This window comes from Thermobia domestica, chromosome 5, assembly GCF_964235325.1.
Source record: "Thermobia domestica chromosome 5, izTheDome1.hap1.1, whole genome shotgun sequence".
Taxonomy (NCBI): Eukaryota; Metazoa; Arthropoda; class Insecta; order Zygentoma; family Lepismatidae; genus Thermobia; species Thermobia domestica.
The window spans coordinates 265199519-265225314 of record NC_137458.1 but is presented as its reverse complement, the minus strand read 5'-3'; the positions used below and the strand labels follow the sequence as shown (position 1 = coordinate 265225314).

The 25796-nt window shown below is 35.3% G+C and overlaps 1 protein-coding gene across 1 annotated transcript; it reads left to right on the top strand.

Annotated features, from left to right (window-relative positions):
* The first annotated feature begins 487 nt into the window (after window positions 1-487).
* On the top strand, window positions 488-1367 carry LOC145684839 (uncharacterized). Its single transcript, XM_081757203.1, has one exon. It carries the CDS (start codon window positions 573-575, stop codon window positions 1167-1169), a length of 597 nt encoding a protein of 198 aa, XP_081613329.1. The 5' UTR covers window positions 488-572; the 3' UTR covers window positions 1170-1367.
* Window positions 1368-25796: the final 24429 nt, after the last annotated feature.

Below are 25796 nucleotides of genomic sequence, written 5' to 3'. Positions count from 1 at the left end.
CTCCGAGCAAGCTAGAGGAGGGTGACCAATCACAGACTGGTAGCTCACGGAAACCTCTTGGTTAAATAGGCACTCCAGGTGAGCGGTGGCGCTGCTGTTCCCTCATCGCCATGTGACTGGTGGTGTCGCTCTAGTCTTCGTCGTATGTAATCGTAGTACTCTATAGTAAAGTTCACGTGATTGACGCTTATAAAGAGGAACAAGTGAAGAATGTTTGTAAACACAATCACATGTTTGGTGTTTGTTGAACACAGACACGCGGTACATTACACTATTTATGTAATTATTCAAGTTTTTATAAGGCAAGAAGTAGCACAAGTGGTGCCATTTATTAGCGTCAGGCATTTAAGTAATAATGTAAGTATCGATATCTATTATTAGAACTAGCATGACGTACAAATTGAGATGTTCGCCATTATTAGAATATCATAAAGCAACAATATATACATATGAAACCAAATTGTTTTTACAGTCGTAACTACAGAAACCGTTTTTATTATTTATTTATTTAGTTATTGGATATTATCTCTCGAAATTTATTTAAAATTTTTGTGTAAAATTTCAAGTTAAAAATGCCATCATCATCAAAGACAAAACAGTTTAAACTGGTTTTAATTGTTGTAGAGACTATAAAAGCCCTCAACGACAAACAAGGATCTCCCGCGAAGGACATTCTGAAGTACATAAAAGCACATATGTCATCTAGCTACACTCAGCGACAGGTACAAATAGCATTGACTCAAGGCATCTCTTATGGGCTTATCAGGCAATGCAGAAATGACAAGGGAAGATACAAAGTGACCAGAGACTCTAAGAGAGTTCGGGAGAACTTACGTGCTCCAAGTGACGTTGAGGATCAGGACAGCTCACTTGAACGCCGTAGAACAAGACACGCTGGCCACACCCCTGACTCCCCTTCTAGATCTTGTTGTGATCTGGCCCCAAACGGAAAGAAGCCATCAAAGAAACAAAAGTCCAAAGCAAAAGGATCTAATGATTCATTAGTTGAGATGACTGATTCAGATTCTCAACTTTCTGTTTCCAAGAATGACGTTATTCAGTTTGATGTAAGGAAAGACTTTATCATTAAAGGCGCTTTTGAGGGAGCAATTGGAAGAATTCCAGTGATCGGTATTTTGCAGATGAACTTAAATTTTATACCAGACTAAATACCGCTATTCTTACAGTATGTAATGAACTTTCTTTGTCAGGTTAGTCGTAATTACTTAAGATCAGGGACCGAGTGGAGAGATAAAAAGAGATTCTGTTGGTTATAATGGATAAAAGTTACATTCTGAAAGAACTATAGGTATAATCTAAATTAACCGCATATACACAAATCATAATAAAGCACTGAACACAATGTATTTGTGTTTTTCGATTTGAATCGTAATATGTTCGTATTCGCACTAAATTGTTATGCTTCTTCAGTTTCAACTAAGTATAGAGAAGCTTGATTGGTTGCTTGGAGTTTTAGCAATTCTTTTCAGCACTATTATGTAGTATTGCCCGTGAAACGAGAAAATCCTTGTCTCGTCTCGATTCTACTCTCGAAAATGAGTCGACTGCAGATTTTTGAATTCGAGACAAGACGAAAACCATGACGATTCTCGTGGGTAATACCAGTTCATCCGAGTTCTATATCTCTTGTACTAACATAATCAAGATGATTTATCAACGTTTAAACACAAGCACATCATTACACAGTATACTACGATGGTTTAAATGTTGTTGTATCACTCCCTGTGCTGGCTTCTCTTTATGCAAGAGGATTCTGATAACTTCGAGATGAAATTAAGAAAAAAGATGAGGACATAAATTTTGTTCTGTAAGTAAATATAAGAAACGACACTAAAACAATTTTGAGACGAGATGAGAAAACTTTGCCGAGAATCAAGACAAGAGTAAAAAAGAATTCTTTGAGAATTGAGACGAGACGAGAGTCATACAAAATTTTACGAAACTTTATTTCAAAAGAATATGTTCAAATGCAAACATGTTCTTTCATCGTAAACTCAATGCAAACAATAATGGACTGAAATATACACTAAATGAAGCTAACAAGGGAATGAAGGGAGAATTGATATCGAGTTGGAACGTTGTGCATACATCAATTGAAAGCACTAATGATGCTGATTAAGAATCTGTAATAAAAAGTTTCCACATAAATGTATTGAAGGAATTATATCGATTTGTCACTTTTCACAGTTTACGCACTTTTTCACGTTATTTCAATTCCAATCGCTACCAAACTCATACAAACGACTAATTCACGCACTAGAAATCGTTTGGAAATGTTTTTGTTACTTATATTTGAGGAAACATAACGTTTGGAGCATAACAGAATCAAATGTATTAGTTGACATAAGATGTGCAGTAATGATATTTCAGCACATACTCAGGGTTATCAACAAGAAAATGATTCAAGCAAAAGATGTCTTTGCACCAAGAGCAACGGATTCTCGCAAGTTTCTCACAATGCTTACAGTTGGCGACACCAAACCTGAAACCAAATTTGCTTGGCGAATCAAAAGCAGGATATTCACCAGTCTTATAACCAGCTTTAATAAATGCATATTGATACAACCCAATGTATCTTGGCGAACTCATCTGATTGTGTAGAATCGAAGCAAATATAATGCGCTGGTCTCGTTGAAATATTTTATACCCGTCAAGTTCGAGTTTCACATAGTGTTCAAGTTTCTTCAAATAATGTTTCCAGATACCAAACCCATCTAAAGGCTTACAGAATCGCGTGCAGTTTTTCGGGATATTCTCAACCTTCACCATTGCGCCATTTGGCAAACACGCGGCAATTCGCGTGTGGTCTGTTACGAACCTCAATGGTCAAGTAGAACGCTATATTCTTCGTTCGGTGAAATCGCTGCAGACAGCAAGTCTTTAACAAACTTGTCGCGGCTGACACTTGTCATGATACCACTTTTCGATGCATCAAGCACTAGATTTTCGGGTTTGATCATTGTTTCCAACACCCTTGGCCCAAATTTTCCGCTAGACTCTTGGAGTGTTACCATCATTTTGTCATGAAGAACTCCGCTCATCGCAACTATTGGCAACATAGTGAAAGAGTGGGTTGTATCATTTGTTGACTGCACTACTTTTTCAATTCTATCTTGTCCTTTGAACGCCAGAGTGCGATGTTCTGTCATTTCATATTGAACACCACTCTGATCGGCGTTCAAAACGTTTGCGGCAGCGATGCGTTTTTCATTGATTGTGTTGCTGATGCGGGTCGCAAATTTGTCTGCTTCCGTTTTCAAAAGCTCCTGATCTTCGAAGCAGGGCTTCGTCACGCGACTCGTGATTCGGCGGCTGGTAATTCCACGGGCATTTTAAAACTGCTGTACCCACCTAGACGAAGCCTCGAACGAATGAGCGAAATCAAGTTTGGCTGCATTTTTCAACGCCCAGATTCGTATGTCGTCGTCGTGAATTGGATGCCCAGCCGCAGCAGTTGTGTTGAAATCGGCAAACGTGTCGTCGCTTATTTGCTTCAGCTTCAATTCTCTATTGCCACCAGATGCGAATTGCCTTTTCCACGCACGAATGAGAGGCCAGTCTGGTGCCCAAGAGTGTTTCTTACGGATGGCAGTGATTTTTCTGCATTTGCCTCGCGGTGTCCATGCACAATCAAGAACCATCCTCATCTCGTCATCTGTGTATTTCCGAGTGTCTGAATTTTTCGGACGACCTGATGATGTCGATGGTTCATAATCAGGGTCTTCATCCAAAATCGAACAGCTCCTTCGTGATGTATGTAAATGTGCCACTGGTGTATCACCGACAATCACGCGAAAGTCTGTCAAAACCAAAGTTTCTGAAATGACATCCTCTTTTTCACAGCCTTCAATAATCATGTCACTAATGGCGGATGCGAAGTCAATTTCACTTGGCGTTTGTTCAGCAGATTTGATCCGATTCCGCTGGATATAGTCGCTGACTTGTTCAGTTACAATTCCCAAGACGGTGGCAATATTCATTTGCGGCATTTTGCACCTTGACTTAACAAATGAACAACATTTGAATACACATCAAAACAAGCATCTTGTTACCTCGGCGAGAGCACACTGACAACTGTTCGCGTGTGTTTACAGTCCCAAGCTAGGCATGGGAGAATCGAAGTTGTTGCGTACTTTACCGCATAGATGGCAGTACCACATACGGACTTTATTATGCGTGTAATATGGCTTATGATGCTTTCTCACTATGCATTTCACATAGATGATTAGCTTTAGAAGGTAGCAAGCTCTGTGAGTTGAGTTCATCGTTTTGTTTTCACCTACTTAACTAATTTTAAAACAATAAAATCTCGCAAAATGTGAAAAGTGAAAAATCGACATAACTCCGTCAATGCATTTATGTGGAAACTTTTTATTACAGATTCTTAATCAGCATCATTAGTGCTTTCGATTGATGTATGCACAACATTCCAACTCGATATCAATTGTCCCTTCATTCCCTTGTAAGTTGTACCAACCTTAAAACACTACAAGACCACTAGTCGTTTAAACACGTAACTGATTCTTTTTGACATTTGCAGAAGTTCCTTTTGAAGATTCTTTGTAACAAATTATCTTGTTCTGATTATTTTTTAAAAATAAACACAGATATATATTACTATATTTCCAAAAGTCATCCGGACGCATTTTCGAAGAGGAAAAAAACAGGACATGTCTGGAAAAGAAAGGACGTTTGGTAATCCTGGACGTGTATGTAGAAGTTACGGTGGAATCTGAACCACCAAAATCCGCTTAATCTTCAACGCTTTCCCATAGAAAAATCGAACCTGGAGCCTCGTGCACTAAAGTGGCGTGCATTAGCCACCAGATCAGCTTAAGGACTATGAAATAGCGTACTAGAAAGAGCCGGATGAGCTGCATAAAGAAAGCAGTCATTGTGAAAACATAAAGTATTTGTTTGATAATTGCAGGAAAATTGTGCCAAAAATTTTTTTTTTTACAGGAATTTAAATGGTCATCCTTTATTGAATTTTGGGCGCTGAACAAGAAACTAATAATAAAAATGTGCTCCTGGTTAAGATTTACTTGCAATTACACAGTTTACTTTACAAATAACGCTATAATAATAAAATTGTAAAGGTAAAAGTCACAAAACATTGAAATGATTACGGAAATACAAATAGCTATTCTTTATAATTTCTAGGACGCTGAACAATAAAATGACAATGATAATATGCTCCAAGCTCCGATTTAGTGGTAATTGCCAAGGGCGCCGATTTCTCTGTAAATTTGGGGGGGGCATTCAGATGCAGAAGGTATATATATGAGGATTTTAAGACGAATTGCATGCAAACTATGCCAAATATTGTATAGCCATAAATACAATAGGGGGCTCACATGAGCTTTGGGGGGCCCGGGCCCCTGGCCCCCAGGATCGGTGCCTTGGTAATTGCATAATTTACCTTTTGCATATAACGCTATTATAGTGAAATTGTAAAGATAAAAGTTACCGAACTATGAAATGATTACGTAAATAGAAATATCCATTCGTTATAATTTTTGGGGGCGCTGAACACGAAAAACACAATAAATACGTGTTCCGAATTCAGATTTAGTACAAATGACACAATTCACATTTTGCATATAAGGCTATAATAATGAAACTATAAAGGTAAAAGTAACAAACATTAACATAATTACGGAAATAAAAATAGCTGTCTCTTATAACTGTTTGGACACTGAAAATGAATATTTAGAAAAAAATCCTCCTGGCACACTATCGGTGTAACAGTACTCTTAGCGTTTTGCATATAGCGCTAAAGTATCTGTTTTAAACACGCCGAATCTTTGCTTGCTTCTTGTGAGGAACATTTGGAGTACTTCTCGGAATCATCCAGTAGAAATCCGCTAACATTGAAACTGATCACTTTTCTTTGCAATGTTGTTCCATCGCAGAAATGTCATGGTGAAATTGCTCTCCTTGCTCTTCATTGAAAGATCCACAATTCACTGGAAAGAGATCAAGGTGGCAATGGAGGAAGTGCATTTTGAGTGACATATTGCACCCAAGTTTCTCGTAGGCAGATAGAAATTCGTCTACTAATTCTTTGTAATTTTCGGCTCGGTGGTTGCCCAGGAATCTGGTACAAATATTGCGGAAACAATGCCACGCATGGAGCTCATCAGCACTGAGAATAGATTCAAACACTTCGTCTTGCGTTAGCTTGCGTATTTGCGGACCAATAAAGACTCCCTGCTTAATCTTTTCTGTACTTAAACGCGGAAACTTTTGGCACAAGCCAATGCACGTTCATTCCTGTTCATGGCCTTCACAAATGCCTTCATGAGTCCAAGTTTGATCTGCAATTGTGGTGGCACAATGCTATGTGGGTTCACGAGAGGTACATGAATTTTTTTTTTTCGGCTGGCAACAAGTTGTTCGTCTCGGTCATTCCTTTTGAGTGTAATGGACATTCTTTGCACGACTATCCCATTCACATATGTAACAACTTTACTTTGTATAGCCACCCTGTAGACGAAGCAAAATTGCGATCACCTTAGAAATCACCACTTGTGTTCATGATTTTATAAGATCCAGAACGCGTTCCAACATGGCATAACTTCCTTTATCTTGGGGTGCATAAGCAACAGGGATTGATGCTGATATCTCCGTACTGTTGTACTGTTCTCCCACGTGATACTTGCAGGAAGATGTTAAAATAGAAGTATCGTGATACTAAAATAAAGCTCTGGTCCTATATGTACTGTACGAGGATGCAAAAAATCAAATGTCTCATTTTTTTTTTTCTCGGCTAATAAAGCAAGTTGCTACAAAATATTATTTTACTTTACGAGTATATATCCTTTCTATATGTTATTTTTCTCCATAATATCCCTTTAACACTACGGCCTTACGTCATCTTAGAACAAGGGTCTGTATGCCGTTATTTTACTAGTTTACGGGTAAACCACATTTTCACATTCTCACTGTACTCAAATTTGTTACTACGTATTGCACTCATCATCGGCTCAACGAGATAGAAGTCCGGAGGAGCGAGACCAGGACTGTAAGGAGTATTGGGGAGTACCGTGGACCCCAACCTGTCCATTTCTACGATGGTTTGCAGGCTCATGTGTGGTTTTATATTGTCATGCAAAAGCAACACTTCTTTCACATTACTGACCGATCTCACTCTTCTGTAGTATTTTATGAGTGTCTGCTAGGTATGAATCTACCTGTTAAAATTTACTTTTCACTTTAGGAAAAATGTAATGTAAAACTGGCACTATCCAACACGACCGGATTGGTTCACCTGGAGAGATGCCCAATATAGGGAAGATGAGACAATTTAACTTCATCTCCTTCTGAGGACTTAGTCCTTTTTACTCAGCTTTCAACGGTGCTCCTTTCCAGTACAGATGTTTCATGTACAGTGCCAGTAGCGTACACACATAAAGCGGGGCTTCAAAGCACTCAATCTGTTTTGTCAGATAAAACAAGTTCGTTATGTGAGTATATAATAGAAATTTCTAGAAGAAAAAGAAGTGTACTTAAAAGAGGATAAATAAAAGAAATACTAAAAATAAATACTAAATATTCTAATATTGTCCACGAAGTAAATACTTCTAATAATTTTAATATTGTAATTACTTCATTAAAAGAGAAGAAGAATATGTTTAAGTTTGTCAACAAGCAGTGTTGCACGTTAGATTTATCGGCATATTTATAAGACTGACGTAAACCATATATATATATATATATATATATATATATATATATATATATATATATATATATATATTTGTATATACATGGTGTTAATTAACTATACCGACACACTTTAAGAGGTGATTCCTCACAACAAAATAAGAGAAAAAGTTTATATGGACCTATGGCGAAAAGTGATAGTTTCAGAGCTAGTGCTGTCCAAAATCGCGAAAAAGCCAAATTTCAAGAGGCCCTATTTTGATTTCGAGATACTATGGATGTTGGTCCTTATCAGCGTAAAGGAAGTCACGCATACGGAGTCCAATAATGCATATTGCATTAATGTTCAATGGGTGTACAGAGTATTCCTTGCAGAGTAAAATTCCCAGACATGACATCAACCGAATTTTGATATATGCTCGGACTTTATGGTTGGTCCAAAGCAGGCAAACGATAAGCCTTGATAGCGGTGAACACGGAATCCTTTGGCGCGATGTCGGAAGTCTTAAGGATCGTCAGCAGCACGGTCTCTCGTACTTGGGAAAACGCATGGTGCGATGTTTTCTTTCACGCCTATAAGTGAAGAAAACGGGAAATATACCGTGACGAAATACATATCATCACACGTTATTCCGAACACAAAGAAACATGGAGCTGCCGGTTCCTAACACTTCCGCCTTCCCTTCAAAGCATTGGATGTCCATTGTTGTCAAGGTTTACCTACAGCCTACTTTGCACACTTCTGAAATTAGGGTATATCTGAAAACTCTCTTGAGAGCATATCTGAGAATTACACCCTGTAAGGAATACCCTCCACACCTATTGACAATTGATGAAATATGCACTTTTTAATTGTATGTGCGTGGCTTCCTTTACGTTGATAAGAATCACCATCCATAGTTCCTGGAATTCGAAATAGGACCTATCGAAATTTAGCATTTTCGTGATTTTAGACAGCTCTAGCTCTGAAACTATGCACTTTTTGCCATAGGTCCATATGAACTTTTTCTCTTATTTTGATGTGAGGAATCACTTCTTACAATTTGTCGGTATAGTTCATTAACACCCTATATATATATATATATATATATATATATATATATATATATATATATATTGAATTATTCACGGTAATTTCAATGTAAACAGTTTTTTAGACACTCACAAAAGAAGCCTCAATTTGTTTGATCGAACGAAGAAAATAATATAATGGATGCCCAGAGGAAATTTCTTAATTCAATTTAGTTAGCCCTTCAAAAAAATCAATAGACGATATTTTGTTAACCAAATTAAGTACAACTATTATCAACAAAAAATCTGTATATCATATCTAACGCCTTAGGTTATTTGATTAAGTTAACAATGTACTTCTTTATTAAACTTTGTTCCGTTTTAAAATCAGTTTCAATTTTTTTTTATGTATAAAGTTGAATAATTCGTTTCGTGTAGTTATCATATCCGAATCACGTACCATCACATAATCAGGTCAATCTGTATAATGATAACAATCAAGATAAATTATCATTATTATGAACACCTATCACATTGTTACGTTTTGAGTTTTTGGTAATGATGCTCAACTTATGAAAAGTGGCATGTCACATTCGTCGTTAAGAAAGAACATTTTGACTGTTGATATGTTCATGTTTATTCATAATCTATAAATATTGTTATTTCTTAAAAAAAAAAAAAAAAAAAAAAACCTTCCCTAAGCCGTTAATTAAGGCGCCAATTGTCACTTACGAAACTAACATCCTTGTATCAACCAGTAGTTTTCACAAGTAGCATTTAGTTTTTACTTTTTTTTTTTTTTTTTTTTTTTTTTGTATCGTGTTTGAAGGTAAGGAGCCTTCAGGTTAACTGAGTGATTTCTCGTCATTAAGACTTTACTTCCCTAAAGCTATAAGTCATCAATGTTAAATGCTTGACATGATGTTATATATATATACGTATTTCATGAATATTAATATCAAGAAAAGTGAATGTATAATGTAATTTATGCCTGACAATTTATCTCTTTTGGATATTTATGTACCGAAGACGAAGCGATAGTAACACATAGCCCTAATATCTTTGTTTGAAACATTCAATAATGGAGAAAAAAGTATTATTATTATTTATTGTTAATACAAGTATATTGTTTTCCATACATCATATTTATTATACAACAAAGGAACTTATTTATGCACATTTAAGAGTGTGCTTAGCCAGAAGCAAATATTTGGATCGCGCTGATCAATATTCAGTAGGTTAATTTGGAAAGCTCGGGTAAAAGGAGGGTGTCATGGAAAAACTCAGATGTGTATAGGCCGTGTGTGTGTGTGTGTCTGTATGTGTGTGTTCATATACGAATAAGAAAGAATGTTCTCTTTTTAAATTCAGAGTCATTAGCGTTTAGTTCAAGTTGAATGATAATTGATGCTATTAAAGTCAAATAATACTTGGAGGGCCAAAGGACAATAATTCTACCCGAATATACGAGACCACATAATGTTTTTCTAACGCCGTTCATTTCTCTTTTAATATTAGACACTCACAAATCGCATGTCGAACTATAATTCTCTGTTTCCCAGCCCTACTATTTCAAGCGCGTAATGACTTCATACCTCATTTGCTTTTTGCAAGAACGTTTGGTCTCCCATCTGTTGAAGAAAATCTTTAGAAGCCCAAAGGGTAGTTGAAAATGTCTACCTTAACACGAGCCATCACCTGCATTATGCATTCGGCATGTGGTCATTACACCCATACGTGGCAGTTTGCATTACAAACGATCTATTTTGTTCTTCTTTCTAACTTGATAATGGACATTATAAAGTAATATTTCGTACATGAATTTTATAGATTCGTTAACTGTGTTCTCGGTGCTCTTAAGTGCGATTTAAGCGCATCAAAACACCTATCATTTTTTATTATTTGTTTCAAGTGAAGTAAGACAGATTGCAAATTACTAGTTGTATTAGTTTAGTAAAGTATCTGAGGATTTATGCAAGATAAAGTTATTACCTTTGAAAGAATTTCTTTCAATAAGTTAATGAACAAGCTACTAATCAAGATGGATTTTCATTCATTTTGAGTTTCAGTAATTTTATAAAGCATAATTCAATTCTTTTAAAAATTTTGAAAGATGGAAATTCTCAAACATTAATTTGTTTTAAAGTTTCTATTCTTTAACTTTGAACTAAATTAACTTTGAACACTTAGGGCCAATCCTACCATCTTCTGATATCTGTCTGATATAAATATCCTCCTGACATCTTTCCGATAAGTGTTCTACAATGTCCTGAAAACAATCAGGTGGCTGATAAACCCTATCAGCTGGTTGATACTTTGACAGGAAGTTCAATTGCCTGTTAACAGCTATCAGCTACTTGTTAGTTGTCGTGTAGTGAATCATGGACGAAATCGAAGAATTGTTGATGCTGTCAGAGGACGATGAAGAGATTGTTCAATATGTAGCGAGGCCTAGAAGACCATAGTTCGAATATATGCCAATTTATAACGAAAAGTAGACCCGTTGGCTACAAGTGCCCGCACATAAGCGCCATGTAATTTGTGTAGTTAGAAGATGAAGAAATATATCCTATATAAAAATATAGAGTTTAATTATTGAAATTGAATGATATGTAAAAACATATCTAAATTATTAATCTAATTTACATATTTTTAGAGGTGGAATATCAAATAAATGAATTAATTTAAAGCTCAGATTGTGTTATCACATGTAGTATTATAAAATGGAGTGTAATATATAAAGAAATTAACGTTATAAATTTTAGTATTGCTTCTTAGGTTGTAAGGACGAACAGCAATATTTCTATGTATATGGTACCAATGCATATGTACGTGTAGCCTAAAAAGTGCACTTGACGTTTCAATTGTTTTCAGTATGAGCAACAGAAAACCAACCAATCAAATGGTCCGTTAAAACCTTGCTTCGGGTTAACTATCTGACAGAGTATATATCAGGCACAGTATATTGTAGAACGAACCACGGGTTAAAGTAACTGACAACTTCCTGATATCTAATTCTGACTGATAGTAATCAGAAAGAATATCAGGATATTGTAGGACTGGCCCTAATCGTGCAATTTAATCGTTGGGTGGATAATTATGGAATTAAAACACATATGTTAAGAAGATGCTCATACAGTTCATTTTCTAAAATACTTAATTTTCTGAATAGCTTTGTATGTCTATACAGAAATACGTTGCTCCATCCACGTTCTATCCAATGTGGGAAATATTATTAGCACACTTCTGATGGTGATGAAAGCTCTTTTTTTTTTTTCGTACCATATTATCAGTTTCCCGAAACTAGCATCTTTCAGTTCATTCGTTACCAATATAATTTTGAAAGAGTAAAACAAAATAAGTTGTTACAACAACTGCAACTGCATTGTTACCAAAAGCTTGTCAGTACCACAGAGATGAAACTTAGCATCTTCTTCTCTCAAGAACTGTGAACATACTACTCATAAGTTGTCTCACCATTTGACGGTTCAGAGACGTTTTAAAATGCTCATTATGAATGATAGACACTCAACGTCATTTTTTTCAAGATGAAAAAAGACTAATTTTTTTTTCAGACAATGGAGATACAGGCCTATAGATATGTATAATATATGTATTGGCATTTGATTTATAATATTAATGGAACTACTTTCAATATGGTGTTCATCTTTGATCGAGTTATTGGAACTTTGTGTTTATCACTGATCATTATTTTATTTTATTCATTGGTGATGGTATTCAGTAAAATATCGCTATGCAAGACAAGCTCACTTTTGTTGTCGAGGACGTGGACTTAGAAAGTAAAAATGAAAATCAAAATTTTAATTTTATCGAAATCTTTATGTGATTTGAAATACGTGGATTTCTTGGTTTTGTTTTTTCTATTCGCTTATTCAATTGTCCAGACAAGGCGGAAAAGAATAGCGTTATACCTACATTTGTGCATTATGTTGTTTGTCTAATTGTATTTCTCTTAAACTGACATTTTTCTGCACACATCGATATTTTGGATTTAAAACACTACAGGTAATACTTTTCCACGTTTCAGTACTATCTCTTTCGTGGTATATAAACTGAGGACTTCCTAGTTTCAGGCAGTTCTGTCTCTAGTACAAGTCTAGTCTCCCGTAACTAGCAGATCAACACCTTAAGCTTTCAGAGATAAACAGATGCGTCTGCAATGCTAACTCTGAACTCAACCTATCCTATGAGAAGTAACATTTTCAATTGTCATCTATTCTCATTCTAAATTACACTGGATAAGTAATGAATTCAGTAGACTTCGCGTCTAGTCTCATTCATCGATCTACAAGGACGAAAAATTTTCAGGTTCCTAAGAGGGAAGCCATCTACATCATCAACAGCAGGTTAGTGAGAGAGAAATATGTTTTTTGCATGCACAAATTTACTACACTACACTAAACACTCCACATTTCCTAAATGTTCCATGAAAGACTATTAAATTCAGGTATAAAACATAAGCAATTCATTTCTGCGAAAACTCTAAGTAAGATTACCAATACGAGATTGGTTAAGTACTATGTCTTTATGGCACTGAATATTGTAGCATCTAAGCTCTACCCCATCCCTATAATATTGTACAATAACTAACAATAATTGGGAGTAAGAAACTTTGATCTTTATCATTAAGAAAGGAAGTAAACATACATATACTGTTTTATGGCAAGTGGTAACTATATTACATATAACTTGATGTAGACATAACAAATCAATAAGTATCTACAAAATAAGTGGAATAAATAATGAATGAAAATTTAATAATGTTCTAATGAGGATGAAGAATGAGGCTAGATGTAATGCACAGAACAACACGTAAGTTTAGTTTTCTGGCTAGGGGCAACTCTAGGCGATGATGAGAACGGGGGAAGTCCAAGTGAGTAGAAAAAAGTTAATTCCTGTGCAGAATAAGATGGATGAATGAGTGGAAGACGTTCATGAATAATGCAGTCAGAAATTATTAAGAACTAAGGATTTCTCGAGGTCAAGTGTACTGACAGAGGGTAAAGAGTAGGAACAAGGGTGTATAGTGATATCGATGTGGTATGGGAAGTAAATTGAGATATTGCATAGCGTCATGAAGTAAGGGGTGTTGGGTTTCGAAGATGTAGGTTTTACTGATGTAGGTGAGATGCAATTTTCCGATGTAATACTGTAATGAGGGGAAAGATGTACGGCTAAGGCTAGGTAGGGATAGGGTAGTCGGACACAGAAAGCTATGTGGAAAGCGTGTCTTCAAGTATCAAAAGCTTTTGGTAAAACTTAGATGAAGCAGATATCCACACTGTGTATCCCAATGTTAAGTTGGCAGTAAGAAAACTTTGTATATATTTAAGATTTCCGTGCTTTAAGTCCCCAAGTCATACAAGTTAAATGTTTCAGTACATTTACTCTATTATAAGATTTTGCTGTGATATTTGCTCAGAGTTAGTTTCATGTTAAGTGACAGTCGTAAGTAATTCCGAGGTAGATGATAGTGTTACTGAGTTGTATAGGTTCATGAGCAACATGGGATGAAAGATAATGAAGGTTTCGAGGCACGTTAAATCTTCGGCGTGGTGATAGAAAGATAATAGCTTGAATTGTAGCCTCATTTAAGGTAAGTTTCCATCGAGTACGTCAGGAAGTGAAGTGGTTGATTACAGTCAATAGAACAGAGTTTATTTATTGTATGGTGGTACATAGAACGAGAAAGACTGCGTCATCGGCATATCGAAATAAGTTGAACCTATCCGGAAGCCTATGTCAGCAACGTAGCGCAAATAAAGTAATGGGAACAAGGCCGATCCTTGTTGCATACTTGACAGAAAAATAGGATGACAGGTTGATGTTAACAGAGATGTATGCGAGGCGGTTGGGAATTAAGCTGTAAATTAAACAAATGTATACCATGAGAAGCTGTAGGGCAAGAAGTTTGTATATGAGACAATATGCCAGAGTTTATCAAAGCCCTTTTTCTAGATTGAAAAGTATAAGACAAGGGAGTTTAACGGAATTATATTACTAAGTGATTAGAGATGTAAGTCGAAGAAGTTGATCATTTATAAAGAATAATGATCAGAAGCCGGCTTGAGTGAAATGAATATTGCGATCGGTCAAGCAAATATGTAGACGTTTAACTAAAATGCATTCTGGGGTCACGCTGAATGTAGAAGTTAGTTGTATAACTCAGTAAGAAGGTACATCCTGTGTAGGTTTATAAGGCTTAAGGAACGTTACTATCGTAGATCTCTTCCAGGAAAACGGAAAATATTCAGTACGAAATGTGATGTAGATATGAGCAAGTAAAACTAACAGTGTGCCAGGGCATTTCTCAATATGTCGAAGCCGAATGATCTGAGTCATATCTTGTAGGCTGATTGGCGTTGTTACTAGTATATAGCAGGTAGTGCATAATGAATACTTGGCTGGAGATGTGACGAAGTGTAAAGCCTGTCGATCACATGGAGGTGGTGAATTCCGTGGTAGCTATAAATATATCCTGTACATTATCAGCGAAGGCATTTAGTTTGGCAGTGTCAGTAGATGGTGGAGTGTGGCCGAGTAAGATGGGATACTTCGGTTTGGAAAATTTGTCGCACAGTGCATTAAAGTGTTTCCAATATTTGCTGGAATGTGTCATATAGATTATTGCAAGTTTTCACTCAACACTGAAGTTTGCAGGCTTTAATATAATTATGGACCATTTGCTACAGTTGTCTGTGATGTCCTAATGCCTCTGGATTGCGGGCGTGGAGGAATTTATTGTAAAACTGTCTTGAGCGCCGAAGATACGTATTGTGGCGGAAGTTTTGGTATATATGAAGGAGTGGTAGAAGTCAAGATGTATAAGTTATTTACTTCTCGGATGGCAGTGATGATGCTATTGACTGTAGTATGTAAGTTTTCTTCGATAGTAGGCTCTGTGAGAAGAATGGTACTATGGGAGATATGAGTGTGATATTGATCCCAATTCGTTTTATCATATTGTAAACAGACGCGAGGTGTTATTGGAGAACGAGCTGTAGTCATGAGAAGTGTTTGACAGTTGAGTTTTAAGGGCCCATGTTCATTGCCGAAGAGATCAAGAATGTCTACGGTGCAGTATGATACAAGAATATTGGAAGTAATAACTATATTAGGCTTTGTGTGTGAAATTGAGCGAGTAGCTTGAGGTAGATTAAGATTAATGACTGTTGTGTTAGTAGTGATGAAAATGTGAAAAGTTGTTAGTTCTTGATATGTGCGGCTATGCATATTGAAGTCAGCTATGACAAGATAGGTGTTGAAGATGTTGGAGATGTATTGCACAAATTGATAATGAAGATGCCCTGGTCTGATCTCTCTCACCCTCTGTATATATATAATAGCCAGTGTAATGATATTTTGAAAGAAAAAGGTAGCCAGGAGGTATTCCTGTACTGGCGTCTGGCGTCATAGTATAGTGGTGATGCTGTTGAAATGATAAATTACGCAAGGAACCAATGGCTGCTCCTGCATTGGCTCGTAAGACCGGGGCAGTGTTTGCAGCATGAATCATTGAGTAGTGTGGTAATCGGCAGGAGTGAGATGAAGTAAGAGAGGTTTCAATAAGAAATTGTATTATATGGTGTTCAAGAAGAATATGTTCAATAAAAGTTTGTTTTTCGACATCGAATGGATTTTAAAAAAGGACAAAAACTAAAGCCATAATATGTGTGAATTTAATCGATTGCTGTAGAATGGAATTTATGAAAGTGGATGATATTATCAGAGTAAGTAGCGAAAAAAGTGCTATAGAAGGTGCTTTTTCCGCAAGGATGATTTGTTGAAGAGTTTGAGGTCTGGTGAATATGTGGATGTTCTGTAATTGAAACGTTAAAAATGTAAGAAGCTGATTCAGGTTAACCAATGAGTTCAACGTGTGAGGAGTCTTATGAGGTTGAGCCAGAGTCCGAAGAAGAACGATTAACTCAGGGTGTTATTGTGTAGGTTTTGGTTTTGCTCTACACCTATAGCTATACGTTGGATGTTGCTCTTGACAAGTTACAAATTTTGCAGATTGTTGAAGATTGGTACAGACTCGTGTATTGTGGGTACCAGCACAGTACCCACACTTAATGGCATTGTTGCAATCGTTGATGTGAGTTGTACACTTGACAATATTAGCAATGTGCCTGCATAGGCTCTGGTAATTTTGAATGTTCTATTCTATATGTGTGATTGTAGATGGTGGCTAATTGATTATCAATCCTATCCTGGTGTGTGGTAAGAACACGTACCAATATGTAGGACCCCAATCATTACCAATCTGAAGTACTTTGGTGATCGATGTCCCTCGAGGGTGAATTCTTCTTGAATCTCATCTTCGGTACAAGATGAGTAAACTTCACGTTCAATCACAGGAATATGGAGATCAGTTCCTCTAGGCGTGCCAAGTGCTTCTAACTTTACGTGTTTACCCGAAGTGCTGATGGACACGTTCTTTTTGATGGTTCGGTAAAGCGTGAAATCCATGGACTTCAAGATAATGCCATTCCTGGTGTGGATGATATGAGCGACGACAGATCCTCTTGGTAGGTGTTTATGCAGTTGTACTGCAACCATTTCTGGAGTGTTGAATTTATTATCGACGTTAGCGTTGAGTGAGTTGAAGCTGGTTGCTGGTTGTCAGTGCAAGAGTCGGAATCTCTGGTGACCATTTGGTTAGAATCTGACGGCCTAGAGGAATCGAGACGATTAGTTTCGGCTGGAGGATACAAAGCATTGTGTACTCACCAGACGCTAGGCATCACCTTTAGCTTCGCCTGTGGTACGTTGTAGCGTTATCATGTCAGTCTGTTTTGAGCTTTCGCAAAGTAAAAATGGCCGCGCCACTCTCTGTGTGCACTAAATAAAAACAGGGTTCTGTCATCGTTTTCTTGTCGTCTGAAGGTGTACCCGGAGCGGAAATTCATAGAAGACTTTCAGCATCATACGGGACAATGTGTTGCCACAGCGAAGTGTCTACCAGTGGATTGGACAGTTCAAAAAAGGTCGAACGACAGTGAAAGATCCGTGAAAAGCAGGACGCCCAGCTCAGCAACAACTGATGATATAATTGAACGAGTCCGTGCCTAGATTCAGAAAAATGAAATGAAATCTTTGAGTTTTACGTCCCACGATTATGCCGGTGAGGCTAAAGGAAACGGTGATGATAAGTAATGAATGAAATGGTGGAATGAAGAAAGTGGGAGGAAACGGGAGAACCCCGAGAAAACCCACGCACATGGTGTTTGTCCACCACAAAGTTCACTTGGCGGGGGCTGGGATCGAACCCGGGACCCCAAGCACCAGAGGTGAACGCTCTACCACTGAGCCACCGCGGCCCCCTGCCTAGATTCAGAATAACAAACGAGCGACGGTTGATGAAGTGGCAACAAATATGCAGAGTAGTTATAGTTGTGCATATGACATCATGCATAACAGATGTAACTTTCACAAAGTCTATGCGAGGTGGATCTGAAAACACTCGATGAAGAGCACAAGAGAAACCGTATGAGAATTGCCTACTGGACCGTTAAGCTAAAGAAAGTGAAGCCTTTCTGATTCAAATGATCACTGGAGATGAAACGTGGATTCATCACTTTGATCCAGAGAACAATCATCAGAGCATGGAATGAAAGCATAGTGGATCTCCCGTCAAGTAGAAATTCAAGAGTCAACCTTCTGCAGGGAAAGTGATGCTCACTGTGTTTTGGGACTCACAAGGGTCAATCCTGGAACATTAGCTAGAAAGAGATCAACAGTAAAAGGTATAGTAATATGCCGGTAAGAAAGATGAAGCCTGTAATTCATAATAAACTCAGAAGTCGATTATCGGAAGGCGTTCTTGTGATGCATGATAATTTCCAACGACACACAACCGCCCATACTACTTAAACTCTTCAGATGCTGCGTTTCGAGGCGTTGGAGCATTCTACATACAGACTCGATCTCGTTCCGTCGGATTACCACCTGTTTGGTCCACTTAAAAAAACTCTCTGAGGCCGTCGATTCAGCTCCGATCAATACGTGAAGGAAGCGGTGCACTCGTGGCTTGCTGCGTAATGAAAAATCTTTTTTGCAGAAGGTATCGGAAAGCTTGTGCAACGGTGCACCAGGTGCATTGAAAAGCACAGTGACAATGTTGAAAAATGATATGAATTAAAACATTGAACTCTTGTGCTAATAAATAATAAAAATACTTAATGGCATATCTTCGTATCCCGGAATTCTCTCCCTGATTACAAACGTTCATAAGGCATAAACTATGACACATAGACAATACTTTTTATCTTGAATTGCATGTAACATATTCAAGTTTCTGTGCACATGATTACTGTTATTTTGTTTGTTAAGGGCCCAGTGACGTAACAACAGCGGAATCGGACACCATTTGCAGAAACATGTAATCAAACCACAAAAAAGACCAATGTGTCCTCTGGTATCACGAGACACACATCAAAATCAGTCCAGAGACAATTCCAGAAGACATATCATAGACAGCTACCGTATTGTAAAAGCATCAAGATGTGGTATGCTAAGTTTAAGGAAACAGTCAGTATCAGTGTTCTCCCTAGAACAGGAAGGCCTGGTCCTAGTGCACAGACAATTCAGAGTGAGAGATGCCTTCGTGAGAAGTCTCAAGAAGTCAGTGCACAGAACCTCAAGTAAGCTTCACGTTAGATTCCTAAGATATCAGTTCACCGCATTCTACATAAACATCTTTTTTTCTATGCGTACGAAGTCCAGATCGTATAGTCCATACAACCAACGGATTACAGCGCTCGTTATGACCTGCTGTTCCCATGTTGTCTAAGATTGAGGAAGATGTTGATTATCTGAAATTTGTTCTTTCCTCAGATGAGGCTACATTTTATTTGAACGGTGTTGTCAACCGACAATGTTAGGATCTGGTTGTGACCGATCCCACGATGTGTTTGAGACCGTCAGAGGCAGCCTTAAGCTGAACGTGTGATGCGACCTTATGCACAATAAAATCATATGACCTTTCTTCAGTAAAAAGACGATCACAGCCAATACTTTTCTTGATATGTTGAAGTTATTTGTTGTGCCATAGATTCAGGGCATTCCGGAGTTAATTTTTCAAGATAGTGCCACTTCATTGGGGGTTTGACGTTCGTGCCTATTTGGATACAACATTTCCGGGAAGATGGATCGGGCGTGATGGTCACATAAACTTACCTCCGCGATCGCCGGACATAACCACTGGATTTATTCCTTTGGAGTTATGTCAAGGACAAGGTTTACCAAACACCAGTGAACGACATCGTAGAATTACTGAAGTCATAACATCTACCTCTCACATGATGTGACCAACACAAGAGTGGAACTGGAATATCGCCTGGATATCCTTCGGGCAACGAAAAGATCACACGTAAAAAATTATGAATTGTGTACACAAAAACTTAAATACAGGGATATTATAAATGAAGGACCCATTTTTAAAGATATGTATTTATTAAAATACAAATCCAAAATGAATAATCTTTATACCAATGGAAAGTGGAAGTTTCAAAGTTATTTTGAAATACATTATAAATGTTCAATGTGTCTACCGTCTGCTGCGCGGCAAACATCTATGCGGTAGCTGAACTCGTTCCACACACGAGCAAGTGTATCTACTGTTACTGAGTGCACGACAGCCGTGATACGGTTCTGCAGATCGTACAGTTATTGGTAGAGGTGGGACGTAAACAGCTTCCTTAACATTACCCCATAAGAAATACTCACAAGGGTTGAGGTCAGGAGATCTCGCTGGCCACAAGTGTAGAGACAAGTCTTCATTTCCCCTGCGACCTTTCCTATCCTATGGGAAACGAATGCCGGCCTATTGCCGCGCGAACTCTACCGGCTGCTTCGGGAACCATCATTGGCCACCGAAACTTTCAACCTTCCTCTTTCTATTGGTATAAAGATTGTTCATTTTGAATTTGTACTTTAATTACTAGGAATTTTTAAAAATGTCAATCATTTATAACAACCCTGTATATTATATGCAATTCACGATAAAAAGTATCTGTCTATATGTCATATTTTGTGCCTTATGAATGTTTGTAATCAGGGAAACAATTCATGGGGTACCCTCTCGTGTGTGTGTGTGTGTGTGTGTGTTATATACACTGCAAGTGTAGATATAAACCATGCACTATGTGTGGTTTAATACGTGTGAGTGCAAAACTCAGTTGGTTTACTTTAAATTGCAGAGCAGGTTATCGCTATAACCTTTATTTAATTTCAAGAACTTGTATATCTGGTAGTCACGCTTCTTCTGCATAATGGAAAGTGTTAATCGTTTGGGATAAAGAAATGAATTTACTGTTCTAGTCGATAATGATACATTAACACGACATAACATTAAGTTAAAAGCTTTCATCTTGGAGCATTATAAGAATAGTAGTGAAGATTCGTGTCTGCAAATGCTTTAATGGAACACTAATGTTAATAGTAAACGTACTAATGGCTCATTTGTGAGGAAAAGATCGACACTATTGAAGATTAATGATGAAGGTTTAATTTCACAAACAGTTGAAGTTGGAAGTAACAGTAATTTAAATTCCATTAGTTTAAATGAAAGGTCCAATTACTTATAATAATAATGTTAATAACTGGTAATTAATATTCTATGTCACGGATGATAATGCATTGTGCTTTGTGCTTTTCTTTCGTACGTTTTCCATATTGACTTCCCGCAAATGAATGACATGATTCTCCGGAGCACGTATCTTCTATATGAGGCACCTAGTATCAAAAACCATCAAATCCAGTTTATTATTATTATTATTATTATTATTATTTACCGAAATTGAATTATATATCGTTTGTAATATATTTGATCTAAAGGAATTCCATGGAAACAATATTTTGCTTAAGAGCTTAATATATCATACTAAAATACTAGTTCAAGTATGGGGTTTTGTACTCGTATATATGGAGATTTGCTGCACGTTTTTCAAGATTACTCGAAACGAAGCTAAATGGATGAGGCGAATTTTGATATTAGGTGCTTCATATACCAAATATCTCTGTGTCCAACTATAAATAATACGACCAAAGTTCTAATAGGTACTAAATTATCCTTTCCCAAATCCTTTGAGATAATATTTCAGAAATTTATGCAAATAAAGGAGATACCAATGATACCATATTTCATTTAAAAAAAAAACTTTATGCCTAACATTTAAAAGGAATACAGATAATGTTTTAAATTTAATTTCGACGCGTTTACCTTAAGATGAAATGTAAACATTTACGTACGCGAGTATGCAAGTAAGCGAGCATATTCTACGTATCATATATGAATTGTCAGTCCTATTTAAACTGTTGAAAATAAATTCCATTTTTCCCCGTGCTATTCAATTCGTCGCCTACCTCTTCAGAGTAGACCATTCAATGTCAGTGTAAATGGATATTGTTTTAATATTTTGTGTAGTAAAATAAAATCGAATTTTTATATGCAAAGGCTTAAAAGACACATTTGATAATACTTAAATTACCTTCGGAATGGAATAACCTAAATTTTGTGAGTGAATACAATATCTTCTTTCAACATTAATATATATATATTAATGTTGAAAGAAGATATTGTATGTATATACATATATATATATATATATATATATATATATATATATATATATATATATATATATATATATATATATATATATATATATATATATATATATATATAACAATATTTTATATATATATAATTACCAACTTTTCTGCTTTTATGCTCAACTGTTAAACATAAGTTTCAATATGTGTTTTTTGAATCATTCCTGAGGAATATCTGTTCTCAGAAACGCTTTCTTAATTCATATACTATATGAAAATATAAGAGTTTTCAGCTCGGTTATTTGTAATAAATTTATTAAGAAGACTACATACTATTTATAATTACAAAGGTTGCAACAGCAAATTTAAAGAAAATTTTCTTGTGATCTTATATGCAATTCTGTTATTTAAACGTTTCAACATTACCTTCCATTAGCTTTTCAGAACATTATCTCGAACTAAATCTCAGACGATTTGAAACGTAAAGAACCATGGGTCTGTAACGATCAGATTCCAAATGAAGATCAATAACCCTGATTTCTAACTATATTATTCAGTGTTTCGGACATGCGTCAGCAGTAAACAATACAATACAAATAATAATTAAAATACAAATATTGAATTGATATTTTCTTCTTACGTAATGGAGCGAAAGGTCTTTGTTGATTTTTGTAATGCCATGATAGTAATTGTTATTAGTTTTATAATGAACATTTTAAATAGTTACAGTGGTTATGTAAGTAAACAACAAAAAAATGCTTTCCTGTAATTTTACAATCACATTATGAGAGCAATGTTACATATTGCATTTAGTTGTCAATATGTTGTCTTGTATCTTTGTCACTTTGTCAATAACCATGACATTACCTTTCTATATAAAGAGATTTTTCTCTTTTCTTATTGGTCATTTAAAACCCTGTCAATAGGTAGATTATAGGACATGATTTGCAAATATGTTTCTCTGGCAAGCAAAGCATAAGTAATAGTGCATAGATACGGAAAGCTTACTATGCATCAGAAACCAGTGTCTCCTGATTTGTGCCAGAGGCAAAAGGACATGGATTTGTAAATTACAAAATGTAAATTTCAAGGTTAATTGATCTATTTGGAGGTAATACTGAGAATAAATCAAGCATATCTATTGTAGCATTGAAGATGGCGGTCTATCATTAAAACATATTTGTAGTACTGAGAAAAAAAGGTCTTAAATATTTTAGATTATAGGTTTTATTACTGAAATTTTAAGAAAATTGATACAATTTCCTCTGGTTTTAGTCCTTTTATTAACTTCCGTTTTGCTACCCTTCAAATGATTATATTGTAATTGTTATTATTATTTTCAATGACAATCTTCTGCCTTTTATATGGATAAACTGAAAGATCATATTGTATGTTAAGCATAATTATTTTGTGCAATTTCTATACACTTAATATGCTTAGTTGTTTTCTTTTTTTCCAGGTGTGTTATTTTAGAAATTTTGAGATCGTTAAGCATTTTTTGTTACAAATTTTTCATGTTCCTTCTCTTTAATTTTGCAGGACACAAACAAAAAAAAAACAAAAAAAAAACATGTACAAACTTACAGTAGCAAATAACTGTAGCATAAAAAAAATCAAATGTGGTATTTAATAATGATTTTTTAAAAGAAAAAGTGTCGGCAGCATACATGAAATTTATGAGCACTAATAACTATAAAAGCAACTTCCGAAAATGTTGAACTCATCATTTTTAATAGCAGGCTTAAGAATATGCTAAGATACTAGTAGAAAACGGTTTCTTATTATTAAAATGTAATTAAGCAGCGAAAATTCTTTTTCCAAAAATCTGTTCTAATTTTCGAATTACTGCCACATTTTAAGTTAATTTCTTTTTGTTTTTCTTGAAGACAAAAAAGTCTACGCGTAGATACCTTTAAAGCTTGCTTTTAAATATAATTTTTCTGAAAATAATGTTTTTCCACATATATATAATTATTTTTATTACTTTGCAGGTCATTCACGTATTGTGACCATAGAAGATGTTATAAGTAATTATTTAGCCTTGTAATTACCTTGGAAGTTAAAAGTCTTGAAGAATATAGAAGAATCCGTACAAGGGTCTTCATTTGGGATGTTAGTTATACAAAAAATTAAAAGGGAATTAAGAATCTATCATGCACAAACAGTAGTGGTAGTAGTTCTAGTAGCAACAGTAGTGAGAAAAGTTGAACAAAAAGTACACATTTAACCTTAATTAATTAACCAAATATAACTTTACATTGTTTACAATAACTTTTACTTTTTTATGAATTATATTTTTTTTCACTTAGTATTTCTTGCGTTAATTCCATATTTCGTAACAATACATCTTTAAAGAAGAACGTGAGAATGTCTGTAAAAAATGTACGAAAAAAAACTGAAGTTTAACATGCAATGGAGTTCTTAGAATCATTCGAAATTTTTTTTTTAATATCATAATACTATTTTTTGTATGTTTTGTGTTTGGGTAATTCAGTAGCCACAAAGTGTCTTAAGGTCATATGGCGTTCTAAGAAAATAATAATTTTAACGTGAACAATAACAATATAATTTTGTTTCATTATATATGCCCAGGAAAGGGTTATACTAGAATATAGAGAAAGAAAGAAGTTTTATTTTTCCCTTTATTTTAACTAATTGTACTTGTAAGCCTTTGGATCGCTATACACTATGAGTTAAAATCTTCCCTAATTAAAAGTTATATTTGCTTACATTTATTTTATTTATTTATTTATTTAATTAATTTTATCACAAACTAACACGAATATTAATGCTCAAATCTAAACGTGGTTACTAATAATAAATAGTAAAGCACGTTTATGTCCAGCATCATCACTATTCATTTTCAAACAATTTAATTAAAAGAAGGAAGATTCAAGTAAATCGTCATAATTTTGTATTAATCGTTAAATAAATCGTCACGAGTTTCAAATATTTAAATTAAAACAATGAAAATTCAAGTAAATCATCATAATTTTGTATTAATCGTGATAATTTTCATCAGTTTGTATTAATCGTTAAATAAATCGTCATAAGTTTCAAATAATTAAATTAAAACAATGAAATTTCAAGTAAATCGTCATAATTTTTCGTTAAATAAATCGTCATAAGTTTCAAATAATTAAATTAAAACAATGAAAATTCAAGTAAATCATCATAATTTTGTATTAATGATGATAATTTTCATAATTTTGTATTAATCGTTAAATAAATCGTCATAAGTTTCAAATAATTAAATTAAAACAATGAAAATTCAAGTAAATCGTCATAATTGTTCGTTAAATAAATCGTCATAAGTTTCAAATAATTAAATTAAAGCAAGGAAAATTCAAGTAAATCGTCATAATTTTGGATTAATTGTGATAATTTTCATAATTTTGTATTAATTTTTTTTATGAATATACAATATTTGGCATATTTTTTTAAAAAAAAATATACATTTAATTACTAATACATTTAGAGAAACATCAAAATTAACATATTTAAAACAGCAAACAGTA

Coding starts and splice junctions, on each gene's coding strand:
- LOC145684839 (XM_081757203.1), top strand. CDS start 573: ATGCCATCATCATCAAAGACAAAACAGTTTAAACTGGTTTTAATTGTT.